Source organism: Chaetura pelagica, unplaced genomic scaffold (assembly GCF_000747805.2).
Source record: "Chaetura pelagica isolate M959 unplaced genomic scaffold, ChaPel_1.0 scaffold142, whole genome shotgun sequence".
NCBI classification, from domain to species: Eukaryota; Metazoa; Chordata; class Aves; order Apodiformes; family Apodidae; genus Chaetura; species Chaetura pelagica.
The window spans coordinates 719,824-733,788 of record NW_009952973.1 but is presented as its reverse complement, the minus strand read 5'-3'; the positions used below and the strand labels follow the sequence as shown (position 1 = coordinate 733,788).

Below are 13,965 nucleotides of genomic sequence, written 5' to 3'. Positions count from 1 at the left end.
ACAGACAGGGCAGGAGTTTTCTGGTGTGGATGGTACTGGGATTGGGGTGTGCAAACATGCCCTGTGCTGACAGTCTCACAGAACTCGTGTGCATGTTCCCAAGGGTACATTTAGCCCATCAAATGATGTATGTGTGAACAAGGAAGATTTGGCTGCCTGCAGCTGCTGGTAGCCACACACTGATCCATTTCTGCAGGCTGGAGCAGCTGCCTTCTGGCTTGGGACTGCGGGGACAGCAGGAGCTGACTGTTGTCCTTGTTTGGAGAGGCTCCCCCTGCAACTTCCCTGACCATTAGGCTTTTTAGCTTGGCAGCAGCAGAGAAATGAGTCTCTGCATGTTTCTCCGGAATGGGCTCTCCTTGCATGACCTCTCCTCTTCCCAACAGGCAAGCAACATCCCCGGAGGTTTCTGCTGCAGCAAAGCAGGTAGTCCCTCCTGGTGGGCACAGCATCAACAAGAAAGCACAGCAGTGCAGCTGTTCCCCAGTACTGCATATCTGAACCCAGAGCACAGCACAGAACAAGTGGTAGTCAGCCCCTGCTGTCTCCAGGTTAAGCAGTCCCTTGGCCATGAGGAAGAGGCAGGAAAAGCGGAGCAGCACTGACAGTCAGTGTAACCACGGTGTCTGCTTGTAAACAAGCAGAAAATGCTGCCTGGGTCACCATGCCTACATTGTATACTCACCCGACAGTCTGCTCTGAGCTTGCTGTCCCAGGACAGAGCAACCTTTGGGCCAATATGTTTTTTTTCTCTGTAGTATTCTTAAGCTTAGTACTGCTTCAGCTTAATTTTAAGACATCTGCTGAGTGTTCACAAACCTGTGGTATTTGAAGAGACTACAGGGGCTATGCAGGGACTCTCAGCCCTAGGGCTAGGAGCCTCTGCTCAACATTGGTCCCCGCCCCAAGCCAGGTGTTACCAGCATGCTGCCAAAATCAGAACACTGCTGGATCCCAGAGATAACTGCCCCACATGGCTTGTGTTCCCAACACAGATGAGCCATGTCCCACCACCTCAGTCACTGCTGCCAGCAGGGTGACAGCAGGTCAAGGGACCTTCCCTGCGTTCTCTGAATACCAGACGCTACCAAGAGAAACACAAATCCTGTTCTGCCTCAGGATCAACAAGAGTTTAGGAAAAGCAATGACTCAAGACTAAGCAAAGCCAGATGTTTGGGGGTGGACAGAACTGCACTAATGGGAGAAGTCACTGAAGAAGTGTGTTTGTACGGAGGGATCTGCTATGGCCTTTATGCTTTCCAGGCACTTTCAGCTGCCTCAGGTTTGCTATGGTCTAAGAGCTCTGAGGAGGGCCCTTACCTTGTTCCAGATGAGGACAGGGGTTGGGATGCCCATGACTTCACAGCTCAGGTAGATCTGTGCTCCTGTCACATTCCAGATATCCTTGGGAGGGGTCACAATAGAGGGTCCTACAAAAGGGAGAAATTATTTTAAGCACCAGGTGACTGCAAGCCTGTCTCCTTTCTAGCCTTTTAAGTGGGACTAATCACTTTTGATGGGTTTTGAGGATGAGGTGAAGGGGGTCTCTGCTTGGAGCAAAGCTTGCTGGGCTGATCCCACATCACAGCATTTTCCTCTCCAAAGTGACATATGCATCTGACCTTAAGCTTTTCAGCTGATGGGCATTTGTCCCAGACAGAAACTTGAATGATGTGCAGTTCAGGTGGTCAGCGGTGAGATAGTGTTTGTATTCTGTTACCTCAGGGGCTGAGCAGGATTTTACAAACTGCTGCCTCTGCTCACCATGCAGCCAAGTGAATCACTGACATTCAGCTGCCAAGGAGGAAAGAAGTCCCCCAGGAGACAAGGTGGTTCCATGCACTCTCCCATGCCACAGAGGGCTTGGGCAGCTCTGCAGCACCGTTTTTCCCCCACATGATTTTAATCTGCAGCAAAGCCTGTGGCTAGCAGAATTCAATGTTATGCTGCTACTGTTTTACCTGCGTGTGATATCCAGCCAAAGGAGGCTGGCTGGAGGGTGGCAGAGCTCTCTTTAGAAGGGATCCTGGAAGGAAAAGGTGAATGCAGAGCTCTGTTTTTTCTCACAGAGTTCCAATCCCTAGTTAAACAAGGAGCTGTTTCCAAAGCCAGATGAGAACAGAGCTGTTTTGCATATCTGGCTGAAAATGTTTACCCCTCAGGCTGGGAAATGTTGAAGACTAACCCATATCCCAGAAAGGAAAGAATGGCCTTTTCTTTTCAATCCCACTTTAGTGAGGTTGTTTTGCAAAAAACAGCTATTAATTCCCCACAGTAGGAAGTGCAGACCAAAGAAGCACATAGTGTTTATTTCCACTTATTGATAGCTTGAAGAACACAGCAGTTTTTCCCCTTCTGCTCTGAAGATGCAGGCAGCAACAGGAAACTGAAGCTCCCATTAGTCTCCACCAGGAGAAGACATTTCCTATGTGAACAAGTACTCCAGAGCCAGCCTGACGAAGCCCCCGGGTGTGCTAACCCACAGACCATGCCTTGTTCCCAGCACTATAAAAGGTAGATCTGGGTCCTGATCCTCCTTCAGGGCTCCTGAACATACACTGACCTCAGCCCTGCATGTGCTCTCTGCTCTGCAGCCCACTTGCAGGCAGTGGGGAGCATCCCACTGCACCAACGTCTTCCAGCAAAAAGCTGGTGTCTTTTTTGCTCCTCAGGATCTGGGAAGATCCACACCGGTATCACAAGCAAGAGGACAGCAGCCATCTCTTTGTCTTAGTCCAAGGGATTCCAAGGTGGGTCCCCACTTCTGAGCAGCTGGCATGATCCTAGAGAAGTGTTTGCTCTTCTCTTCCCAGACTTCCTTGCCCAGGAATGACTGTACACAGACTGCTGGTGGGAAGGTGCTAAGAGACATGGGGTGGCTGCAATCCAAATTCTCCATTACAGAGGTATCCCAGTCCTGGTTTTAACAGGAGGCAGCTGCAGGGATCGTTTATGTGTAGCCCCTGGTGATGGGTAAAAACCACACCTAATGATCAGCACGGGCTGGTTTCCTGACAGACATCACAACCCAGGTGCTCCTCATCTGCACACAACTGAGTCTCTCAGCTGAGAAAAGGATTTCAGCAGCGTTTCATTGTCTCTTACCCTGTTGATGGTTGTGCTGCTGCATGAATTGATTCCTGGGTGCTGGCCAGGAAAGGGGTATGTTGGAGTCCCAGCACCTTTTCCTGTCTGGAAGGGCGCTGGAGTTATCCCTGCTCCAGGTGGCCCAGAGCAGATCGGCACCTCAGGACCATACCCAGCTCTGCACTCTCAGCAACACCTCGTCAGAGGTTGTTCCCCAGAGCACAGTCACAGCACAGTTGCAGTGGGTGATCTGTGGGGCTGGCACCCCAGCAGGCTCCTGCCTGAAGCACTGCCTGGCCCCTGCTGTGGCCAGCCCAGGGTACTGCCATCCCTGGGGAATGGCCATCCCCACGGCAGGGCCACCTCAGGTCACACGCTCTGCTTCCATTCCCCAGTGTGGCGTTTCCTGCACAGCCCTGCTGTTCTATTTCTGGTGTCCCTTGGATAAGAAGGCACTTGGTGGCTCTGGTGGGACACGGATATCCCTGGGCTGCTTAGCTCCCACCATGTTCTGCAAGGATCTCCAGCAGATGTGCACCCAGCATGGCCTGCTGCAGCTGCAGGCTGCTGCTCCAGCTGTGCAAAGCCCTCCATGTGCAAGGTGCCCTTCCCAGGACAGAGCTTGGGGCCCGGCCCTCAGAGGCAGGGCTACCTTTTCCCCTCTGTGACACCATCTGTATCACTGGTTGCTGGGGTTCTCTATGAGGCAGGAGAAACACAGCTGCCTTCAGATGACCACCATCTCCCACTGCAGAAAGGAGGGAAAACTGATTTTTATGCTAAAAGCCAGGTGGATTTTAAGGCACTGTTCTGTTCTTCCAGGTTCTGGCTTAATTCTTCCCTGGTTGTGAACTGGCAGCATTCAACACACTGCTAAATCCACTGCCTGAGGTTGTCTCAGTCTCAGCTGCCACTGAGTTTTCTCTCTGCCTGTGAGTGTTTGCTCACCCTGCCAGGAGCAGGTCATACCAGGATTTTTCTGCAGCAACTGCTGGCAGGGCAAAAGAGAGAGGGAATTTCTACTCACCTCCTGTGTGAGGAGATATTGTTTATCTTCCCTGGAAAGGGGAACTGCCTGCACCACTTCACAGCAAAGCTCCAGCTGGCTCAGCACAGCAGCCACAGCACAGTGAGAGCCTGGCTCTTACAATGCAGATCCAGACTCTAGCTCAGGACGTGCATCCTGATCTAACGGGGAGGAATGTGAGACTATGCCTTTGGCTGCAAAACCAAATGGGAGCATTCACAGGCCTCCCCCTCTGTCTACGTGTCCCAAGAGATGCAACGGTGTCATGGGAAGAGTCAGTGTGGTTCCTTGAGATATTTGACTTAAATCCAGACAGCCAAAACGCTAGAGTAGTGCTTCTTCCTCCACTAAAAATAAATGAGAAAGGCCAAGAAGTCAGCAGATTTAAAGTCAAACCATGACAGGCCAGAGCAGCAGTCAGACTCCCACCACAGCAAGCTGACACCCAGGTGCGTGGCAGCCACCCAGCTCATTGCCTGTGCTGGTCCCACTCATGCTCTCTCCCACAGGCCCCCGAAGCAGCCAGAGGTGGCCAGGGGACACAGCAACAGGGGACTTGTGGGTTGTACCTGCTGATGAAAATGGTCACAGCCACCAATATGGGTGAGAGGTCCCTGCTCCCCACCAGGCACCAAGTCGGGAGCACTGTGGATACACAGGATGCTCCCTGACATTATTTGCCCCAGCTGTGCAGGAGCTCCTTGGCCAAGAGGACAGCATAGACTGATCAAGATCAGCTGCTCTCCAAAGGCACTTCAGGCATTTCCACCTTGCTCTACCCATTGTTCCCAAGACAAATAGCTCTCCCTGGCTTATTTTGCAGAGCCAGTGAGCTCCTCTGGAAGGGTGAATGAGCCTGAAACACAGGGACTGTTTCTTCTGCAGATCCCGGGGAGCTGACAGCCTGCATTATGTCAAAAGCAGCAGGTGGAGAGGAGTTCCCATTGCTGTTGTGTCCTTGCTTCTCTGCCTCAGCAGCAGGCAGCTGTGACTTCTTTGATGAGGCTATGCTTTGTCATCTGTTCCTGACAACCCTCCTGTGCTGGACACCTCTTCTCTGCTCAGCCGCACCAGGCAGAGCTCTGGCATCTCCCAGCCCACCTTCCTGCCCCTCACTGGTACCTGGATGGTCTATCACAGCTCAGGGGTGGCTGGTCCTTGCTGATCATCCTTCAGTGTACACACACACACGAAATAAATCACAGCCCAGAAAGCAGAGCAGTGACATTTTTGCTGATCTCAAGAGGGCTACAGGTATGCTACTGAAGGCAAAAGTGAGCTCAACATTAAGCACTGAGGGGTATGCCCTGGCACTTGGGTGTGTGTGGGAAGTCCCGACCATGAACCTAAGAAGCTCTGGACCATAGGCTGAAGCTCAAGTGGGTGCCAGCTTTGTTCCCACGGGCAGCCCTCCTGAGCACCCCACTGCAGTGCCACAGCCCCGCTGAAACACAGACAGGGAACACCTTCTGTGAGACAGCAAGGCAAAGAGAAAGCTAGACACTGCTCACCCTCACAAGCTCTTGCAAGTCTGAAAATAGACCCACTTCAGTCTCCTAGGTCACTGAGAAAGTATTTTCCCTTCAAAATTACTTTATATGGAGAAGGGGAAACCTTCCGTAAGCAGAATCCACTCATTCTGGCTGGCACGGCCTCAACTGCTCCCTCCCAGGCCAGTGCTCTGCCAGAGGCAGTGGGAGGCGGGAAGTGCAAGCAGCTCCTGGCCTTCCCCGTTCCCAAAGCTGTCTGCTGCTTTCTGGCAGATTTACAATCCTCCTTTGCCTCTTTCTGAAAGCACTTCCCCCCTCCTTTAACCTGGCCTTGAAGAGACTGAAGGAGTTACAGAAGGAAGGAAGCTCTGAGACATCCAGACCAAAGCAGATGCTGAGTGCTAAGCCTGCTCAGATGCTCCCCCTCAGACTGCAGCAGCCCAGTGACCCCAGAAAGGCTGCAAATGCAAACGCAGCTTTGCCACAAGCCCTGCAGACTTGAAACTGAGTCTGTGAGGCAAGGCCCTGGGCCACTTTCTGTCTCCCATGGACCTCCTGCTCCCACCACACTAAACTCAGCATGGAGCAGACCAGTACAGCTGGAAATCCCACTCCTGCTCTTTCACCACGGTTCGGGAATGCTGCCTTTTCCCACCTCCCCATCCTTTTGTCAGTCTCTGAATTATGCTGTCCCCAGGGCCATAGGGGCAGTAGCTTTCTGGAAACACACTTGCTACTTCCCAGCCGTATCTGGATGCCTATTTGGATTTTTTTTTTGCCCTGGACCTCCCAGACAAGCTCTATCAATAAAACTTTTCTCTTTCTGGCCACCACCCCCCTCTTCTCTTCATGTAACCTCAGCTCAGTTTTGCTAACCAAACTGTCATTATGGCACAAGGACAACCACGATCTGAAGTCTGGAAAGAACGTAAAAAGCTTGCATGGGAGACATGGAAACAAGGCATGGCAGCATTTATGCATGGAAAAGCAAGCAGGGCTTTCAAAAGTCCGACCTGATTAGACTTGTTACATGGTAATCTCCTATTTAGTGTGGACCTCAATCAACCTCAGCCCAACAAAGGATTGAACACATTTTTTTAAACACAGCTTGCCTTTGCAGCAACAGAAAAAACAAACGTGGGGAGGAATGTGCTGATCTGCAATCATTCCTTCCTAGTGATTTTGGATATGTTACAATGACTGAGAATGAAGACACAGGTGAAATATGAGATCCACTTGGGCAGCAGATGTTTTTGCATAGTCCCTGGCATATTGGTGCTCTCCAAGGCTCTGAGCTGCCGAGTAATATATTAAACAGCTTCCCTAGTAATATTCTAGCACAGTAACCATAAAACCTCAAGCTCCAATGACCAAAACCTTTAAAAATAACTAACTGCCTTTTAAGGAGGAATTTATGGCCTATCCTACCTCTGTGGAAAAAACCCAAAGTTACAGATTAATTTAAAAAATACCAGCATAACACATCAGCCCATAAAATGTCTCAAAATCCCAATGCACTGTGTGCTGGGAAAGCAAGCACCACACTGAAAAACATCACATCCCCACATCACACTGCATCTGAAAGGACCCAAAACAAAAGGTGTAACCCCACCACACACCTGCACACCTCTGCTCTGCCATGGACTCTTTGGACACAGCACAAAACTGCTGGCAAGAGCCACGTGCAAATGCAATGCTATCCTTTGAGGTGGGAGAAATCAGCTAGAAGGCCACTGCTGCAAGACCCCCACTCCCAGATAATGAAGAAACCCAAACCAGCTTCCTGGAAGAATTAGGGAATTTTGTTCATTTCCAACCACAGATGATTTAGCAACAATTTGTCTAAATCTCTTTCACCAGCAAAAACACTCCTAAAGCATGGACATTCTTTTAAGTCCCTTCAAATCCAGGAAAGGAAGAACAGGAGAAAGAACTAAATCAATCTGAGCCACTTGTTAACTAAAAGTACAAATCCAGAGGAGTTGCTTGCACAATGTGACTGGAGACAAACCATGCTCTCTGGTATCTAAAAGTTGCAAGCCTTTGAATTTAAGGCAGCTGTATCAGGAGAATATGAGGCAATGCCAGTGATAACAGCAGTCTGCCATCCCCCAGGAGGTTTCCCCCCAAGCCTCTTGTCACAGTTTGACTCAGGTCCGACAACAATGCTCTCGATCCCCTCCCCCTCCCACCCAGGTAGGGAAGGAGAGAGAGAAAAAGAGAGAGACTTGGCTGGATTGAAAACTAAACTACACAGCGTTAATTAAAACACTAATGAATCATACAAGAAAATATATACAATTATGTACAGATATGTTCAGGAATGGGCAAAAGCCTCTCGCCTCCCCCCACCCCAGCAACTCCCACAGCACTTCCCTGAACTGGGAAGAGTCCCGAGGAATCCCGAAGCTGCTGCTGGAGAAAGCAGAGAGTTATGGGGGTCAGGAGAGATCAAGGCGGAGGATCGACGGTGATGGATGAACAGAGTCCTCCCCGGACGCCAGCCATGGACGGAAGAGAAGGGGAGAAGAAGAAGAAGGAAGGAAGTTGTCTCCTGTGATCTCTGACCTTCCTCTGAGCTTACGTAGATATATGGAATGGAATATCTTTGGCCAATTTTGCTGTCCATCTAACTCAGCCTCCTACGGGGGGGTCACAGATCTCCCCATAGTGTCTGAGCCGGCAGAGTGCAGGTGCAGCCTTGAAGCCTCAGTAGTTAGAAAAACATTCCACTGTCTTATCAGCCTAGCAGAACACACTGTTGCTAGCTACAAGAAAGCTTACTGAAGGAAAAAAAAAATCAGTAAAAAGAAAAATTGGCTTCATCCTGGCTCAAACCAGGACACCTCTGTTCCTGCTCTGGTCTGGCAGTGGCTTATAAAAAAACCCACCAAACCACCCTCAAAACTCAAATATTTCTGGCAAAGGCTGGATGGCTGAGTTTGGATGAAATAAGCCAACAGATGTGATTTATGTTTCTTGTTTTGAAATTGATCTGTGGGAACTCGGCACCTCTTTGTTAGCAGTGCATGTGTAGCTTCATGGGACATGCAAGCACTAGGAAAGCAAAACCACTGCTGGAACAGTGGCAGGAATTCGGAGGGGTGTACTTGCCACTTGGGGCTGTCAAGTCTCCAGGAGAGTCTGGCAGCCACAATACTATGTTCATCGGCCCATTTTTTAAGCCCTGAGGACAGCCAAGAAACCTTCCACCCACCTTCTTCTGAGCCCCAGAGCTGGCAGGTGGCACCTTAGCAAAATAACCCTTCTAGGAGGGATCCTGTCTGGGCTTCTGGCAAGGCAACATGATACCTCTCTGGGGGGACAGCACAGCTCCAGTGATCTCATTGCTGGTGAAAGAGAGATTTAGGCAAATGCTGGTTACAGTCAGCTTTAAAAGAACATCTCTCCTGGTCCTGCTGCTCTGCAGCCTGTGTGATGGATCCTGCAAGGGCAAACCCCTGCAAGTTGCCAATGCTGGAAAACTACTTTAATGAAGCCATATAGATTCAAGCCACATTCAGAATAATGGAAATAAATCAGGCTGCTTTGCAAGCTGGTAAATCTGCCCTTCAACCAGAGAGACCCTGAGTTTCTACCTCTGGGAAGTCTTTGTAGGTAGGTACAAAGCAGCACCAGTTCCCTGGAGAGTGAGACCCTGTCCTCTGATGTCTGCTGAGAGTCACTTTATGGTACTCTATTTTTGGGCAAGAACAGGCACTTGGCTTCCACCAAGAGAGAAGTGAACATCAAATATAGACAAAGCCTTGATTGACAAGGGCAAAACAACCTGGAGACCCCACCTCTGCTGGAACAAGTACCAGGGACTTCAAACCATAAGGGCTTTGGGCTGTAATGAGGCAACTTCAGCAGTATTTCCAGCAGTCAAGACATGTCCCTTGAAGCAGCTATTTGCTGGTAGCTCATGGAAAGAGAGACTCAGGGGTATTTGTCCCTTCTTGTGCTGATTAGGCAACAAGTCTGTGCCTGGTACTTTTCAGCTCAGAGAGACTCTAATGCCAAAAATCCTGCTAGCTTTTTGATGGGGATTGGTGCTTTGAGGTTGTTTTTCTGCCTGGCTTAAGCTGAGCCATGCAACCCTAATTCTTTATGCCAGTTGGCTCTGCATGGCAGTGGGTATCATGGTCCTTCTGCCTCAGATCCCAGCTGGCCATAAACAGCCTCAGTGCATGCACTGCAAAATTAATTTCAGCCTAAATTACTAAAGCCATCAACTCCATAAGAGGCTCTTCTCAGAACAGGCTCTTCTGAACATCTGTGCACAGCTGGGGGATGGCAGTGGCAGAAGGCAGCTCCTCAGCTGTTATGGCAGTCTCCCCTCCTGCTGGGTGGACCCTCACCACCCTTACCTGCCCCACCAGCTGGCTTCTGCTTTGTGTCTGGGCCTGCCCTGCCTGCAAGAGCAGGCAGCGGACCTGAGCACAGCTATGTGTGTTCGTAGCCAGAGAGCAAAGGGCCAATCCATTTAAAGACAAGGCTGGAAAGCAGCTGGAGAAGTTCACAGTATCCACCTCCTGCACAGGCTCACCACTGGGATTAGCTACAAAGAGGCTGCCGAGGCATGAGGGCATGGATGGGATGTGAGGAGTAGCTCCCTGGTAGGGAGCAGGGCAAATCCAGAGCCAGCTGGGAGTGCAAGAATGAGGGCAGAGCAAGAGCCCAGCCAGGGGAGAGGGAACACCACGAGATCTCTGCCTGCTCCCCCAGAGCAAACACAGGCAGCTTTGCCATGCCCTGCTGACACAGGAGTGACAGCAGCCAGGCAGCCTCAAGGCATTGGGAACCAAGTAGAGTGCCTTTTTCCAGCCATTCCCAGCAGTCCTGCCCATGTGCACCCCACTCCAGGAAGGACTGGCTGGATCCCTGCACCTGCCAAGTGCAGGTATAGCAAGGGTTATTTCCATCCTCTCAAACTCTTCTCAACCATGTCCCCCTTTGCCCTCCAGCAGGAAATTTTGGCTGCAACGGAAATACCTTTTTCTGCATCGCTTCACTATTTTTGTACTAAGAACACAGGCATTGGATCTGAGAGGTCTGGGAAAAAAGCAGCAGAAAGAAAATCCCAAGGACAAGGTCAAGGCAAATTATGCAGGGCCGAGAACTGGCTCCTTCCTTTTGCAATTTAACAACAAAGAAACATCCAAGTTTTTTCCCAGCTGGTGGGCAGTATCTCTTAGCAAGCAAAAACTGCAGAGCATTGCACAGAAAACCCTGTGACAAGCACCGTGATTAATACGAAAAGCTCGACCAGACCTGCATTTGGTCAGCTTTGTCAAATATAATTTTCATGAACTTCTATCCCCTTGGAAATATGGTGGAAAAAAAGTGTCTCAAGGAGTATTTTGCATGTTAAGCCTTTGTTTCCATGTGGCTTTCTTTACTCATGCCCCCATGATATTATACATGACAAATCAGTAGGACTGCCCTCTCAGCAGCTGTACTTCCTTTGGACCCTTTGATTACCTGGGACAAATGGGACAGAGAGGGAGACAAACAGAGAGAGGGTACAGAATGCAACCCCAGTTAACCAAGTCTTTTAATTGCCTGTGGCTGATGCTGGTCTCGAGGCAGAAGGAGAGGGGGTGGCTGTGGTTAACCTCATTCCCACCTTGCCCAGCTGGTGAGGTTTGAGCAAAAAGTGGTGGGAATCAGGAAAGGGATAAACCAGCAGCATTTGCCCCATTTGCATCTGTCCATGTCCTGTCTCTTGCCTGCCAGCCCCAGCATACTGCAGTGCTAGGGTGGGTGAGGAGGAGCATCTACCAATAATCTGTTTGCAGATGCATTCCCTCTTCCACTGGATGACCCATCTCCAGCTGCTGCCCTTCCTGCCGAGGTCAGCAAGGGCCAACAGCAGCCACAACTCTGCATTTCCTCCTCCCAAGCAACACATTTCCAATAGGATGTGCAAATCAAGCCCTCCTTCTCCAGCTCTACTTGGGGAAATAAAAAAAAAAAAAGAGAAATCACAGTTGGGACTGACTGCTGGAAACATTTTTTCTGGATGTCTTCTCAGACTTGAAAGGCTGCTTACTTTTGGACCCAAATTACATGGTCCTGATAGTCCAGCAAGTGCATGCAGAGACACCTGAGAGCCCATCTGCCCCGAGCAGAAAGACCAAGTCCTCTGTCCTCCAAGGACTTATTTCTGTGCAAAAGCTGTCACACAATTAACTGATGTAGGCAGGATCCTGCCTGTTTGTAGTGTCCCTGTACAGGAGCCCACCCTGGACAGTGCCTTAAGGAGACCATGCCCATATGTGGTAGGAAATGGCAAAAGTCAGAACTTCCACTGTTTGATTCCCACAGCATCTAGGGTCTTTCAGAAACCCAGGAAACTGCCATCTCCTATCTGGAAAGATACTGAAAAGAGGCTTTTTCCTTTGGGGCTGATGTGATGGATGGCCTCTCCTGCCATTGTTTCAAACTCTGTGTGGAGATTACAACTCCCCTCCCCACCCAACAGTCCTCATTGCCAGGAGGCCCTGAGGGCTTCAGAAATACTTCCAGATGTGTCCCACGTGTGCGGGCCGAGTCCCCCTCCCAGCTGCAAGCCACAGAATGATATGTAACATAACAAGAAGGTCCACAGCACAAGGACAGTTCACGCAGCTGAGAGAATTCTCAGAAGAGTAAGTTGTGACACCACTGCTGAGCAGCCCCTGTCCCTCCTGACCCCTTCCCCAAGATGCTGGCTCAGAGCTCTCCCAGGTGACAGGAGCCAAAAGAACAGTGGCTCCCCAGAGTGACAGAGAAGGGGACACCTTGCCAGTGGCTTGGCACCATATGCTCCAATGAGGTTCTTAAATGACAGGTAACAGCCTGCAAAGGTGTCTTGCTGCACACCTGCACACACGAAGGGGTGTTCTCCAAGGAAGGGATGCAGTTTGTGCATGTAGTGCTGTCCCACACTGTGGTCTTCTTCAGAGAAGCTGCTGGTGTGGTGAGCAGAGGATGGAGAAAATCCTGTGGGAGCTGTTTGAGTCCGGTGGGTCAGTGGCTTCCCACCATCCTGCCCAGCAAACATGAGGTGCTATCAAACCCCACCATCAGACTCTGCCTCCCTAGTCTGGTTCAAAACCCTCAGCAAGCCAAAACAGCATCTAGTCTGGGGTGGCCATAGGGAAGTGCAGCCAAGCGTTGGGGTGGTAGCTTGCAACATGAGTATCTATAACTGCTTTGCCACAAACTCCCAGGTAACTTTAGGCAAGACAAGTGAGAATGCAGCCCTCTTCTCAACTACGTACCTGAAATGTGACATCAGACATCTTTGGAACATCTCAGCTCACTTGGTCTGGGCTGGCAGGGCCAAGGAACAGCATGTATTTCTAGGACTGCTGTGATCATCTCCCAAGTCTGCTGGGCAGGAAAGGCTCCTTCCAAACGCCAGACAAAGGTCCAGACAGAGACCATTCTCCTCTCCTCCCACATTAGACTATGGGCTGAAGCTCCTTTCCCCCAGGAGTTAACACTGTACCACGTTTCTGGCCAACACATAAGCCTAATGTTTCGCACAAAGTTTGTGAAAAGCCATGCAGGGCATTTAGTGGGCAACATCAAAGTGCATAACCTAATCCTTACCCAGCCTTTCAGGCTGTTATGGGAAGGAAGGGAAGGAGGTGGCGGTTGTGACCCCAGACATACTGTGTTTATGAAAACACTCCTCCCCCAAACCAGCCCTGGCGCCACAATATTGTCCTTGAAACGCTCAGTAAATGGCTTGTGTGCTATGTCCTACCCCTCCCTCCCAGCAAAACCCACTCTCAGCAGCCAGATTCCTTAGTAAAGGCTCCGCAGCAGCAGTTTCCTCCTTGAGCACCATCCCTAAGCAACAGCTCGGGAAGAATTGAGGTCCTGGTTGGAAACTGCCTGTTTTCATTTTGAACCGAACGAAGCAAGCCAGAGAATGTTGGCTCTGAATTTCTGTCTTCCACATCCATTTCCTTTTTCACATCCATTTCACGTCATTTCGTTCTCTCACTGTTTGCAGCCGTCCTCTGCCATGTCCTGCCCTGGATAGCAGCTCAGCCCTCGTGTCCCATGTCACAGCATCCCGGGCTGCAGCACGAAGAGCAGAGCAGCGCAGGGGACCCGGGCGCGGAGCTGGAATCCGGGAGAGAGCCCCGAAGTTCCCCTGCGCTCCTGCGGCGGGTCTCAAGTCTTGCTCCAAGTTCAGGCAGCACCACCGGACAGGGACTCCCAAGTCCATTTCAGGTGGCTTTGAAAACAATCCTGACTTTCCCAACAAGCATCCCGACGGGAGAAAACGCAACGAGCAGCACTGGGGACCAGCTTCTTCACCGTGAAGTTAAGACAGCGCAGCCGGACACGGACGCTCCC

General features: G+C 50.6%; 1 protein-coding gene across 1 annotated transcript in view; it reads right to left on the bottom strand.

Moving 5' to 3' along the window:
* The window catches only part of IGFBP7 (insulin-like growth factor binding protein 7), a 19,183-nt gene that overhangs the window by 4,212 nt on the left and 1,006 nt on the right, over positions 1-13,965 (bottom strand). Inside the window, exon 2 of the mRNA XM_009995965.1 lies at positions 1,321-1,430. Coding sequence (XP_009994267.1) covers positions 1,321-1,430 — 110 coding nt within the window. The remainder of the gene's footprint in view (positions 1-1,320; positions 1,431-13,965) is intronic.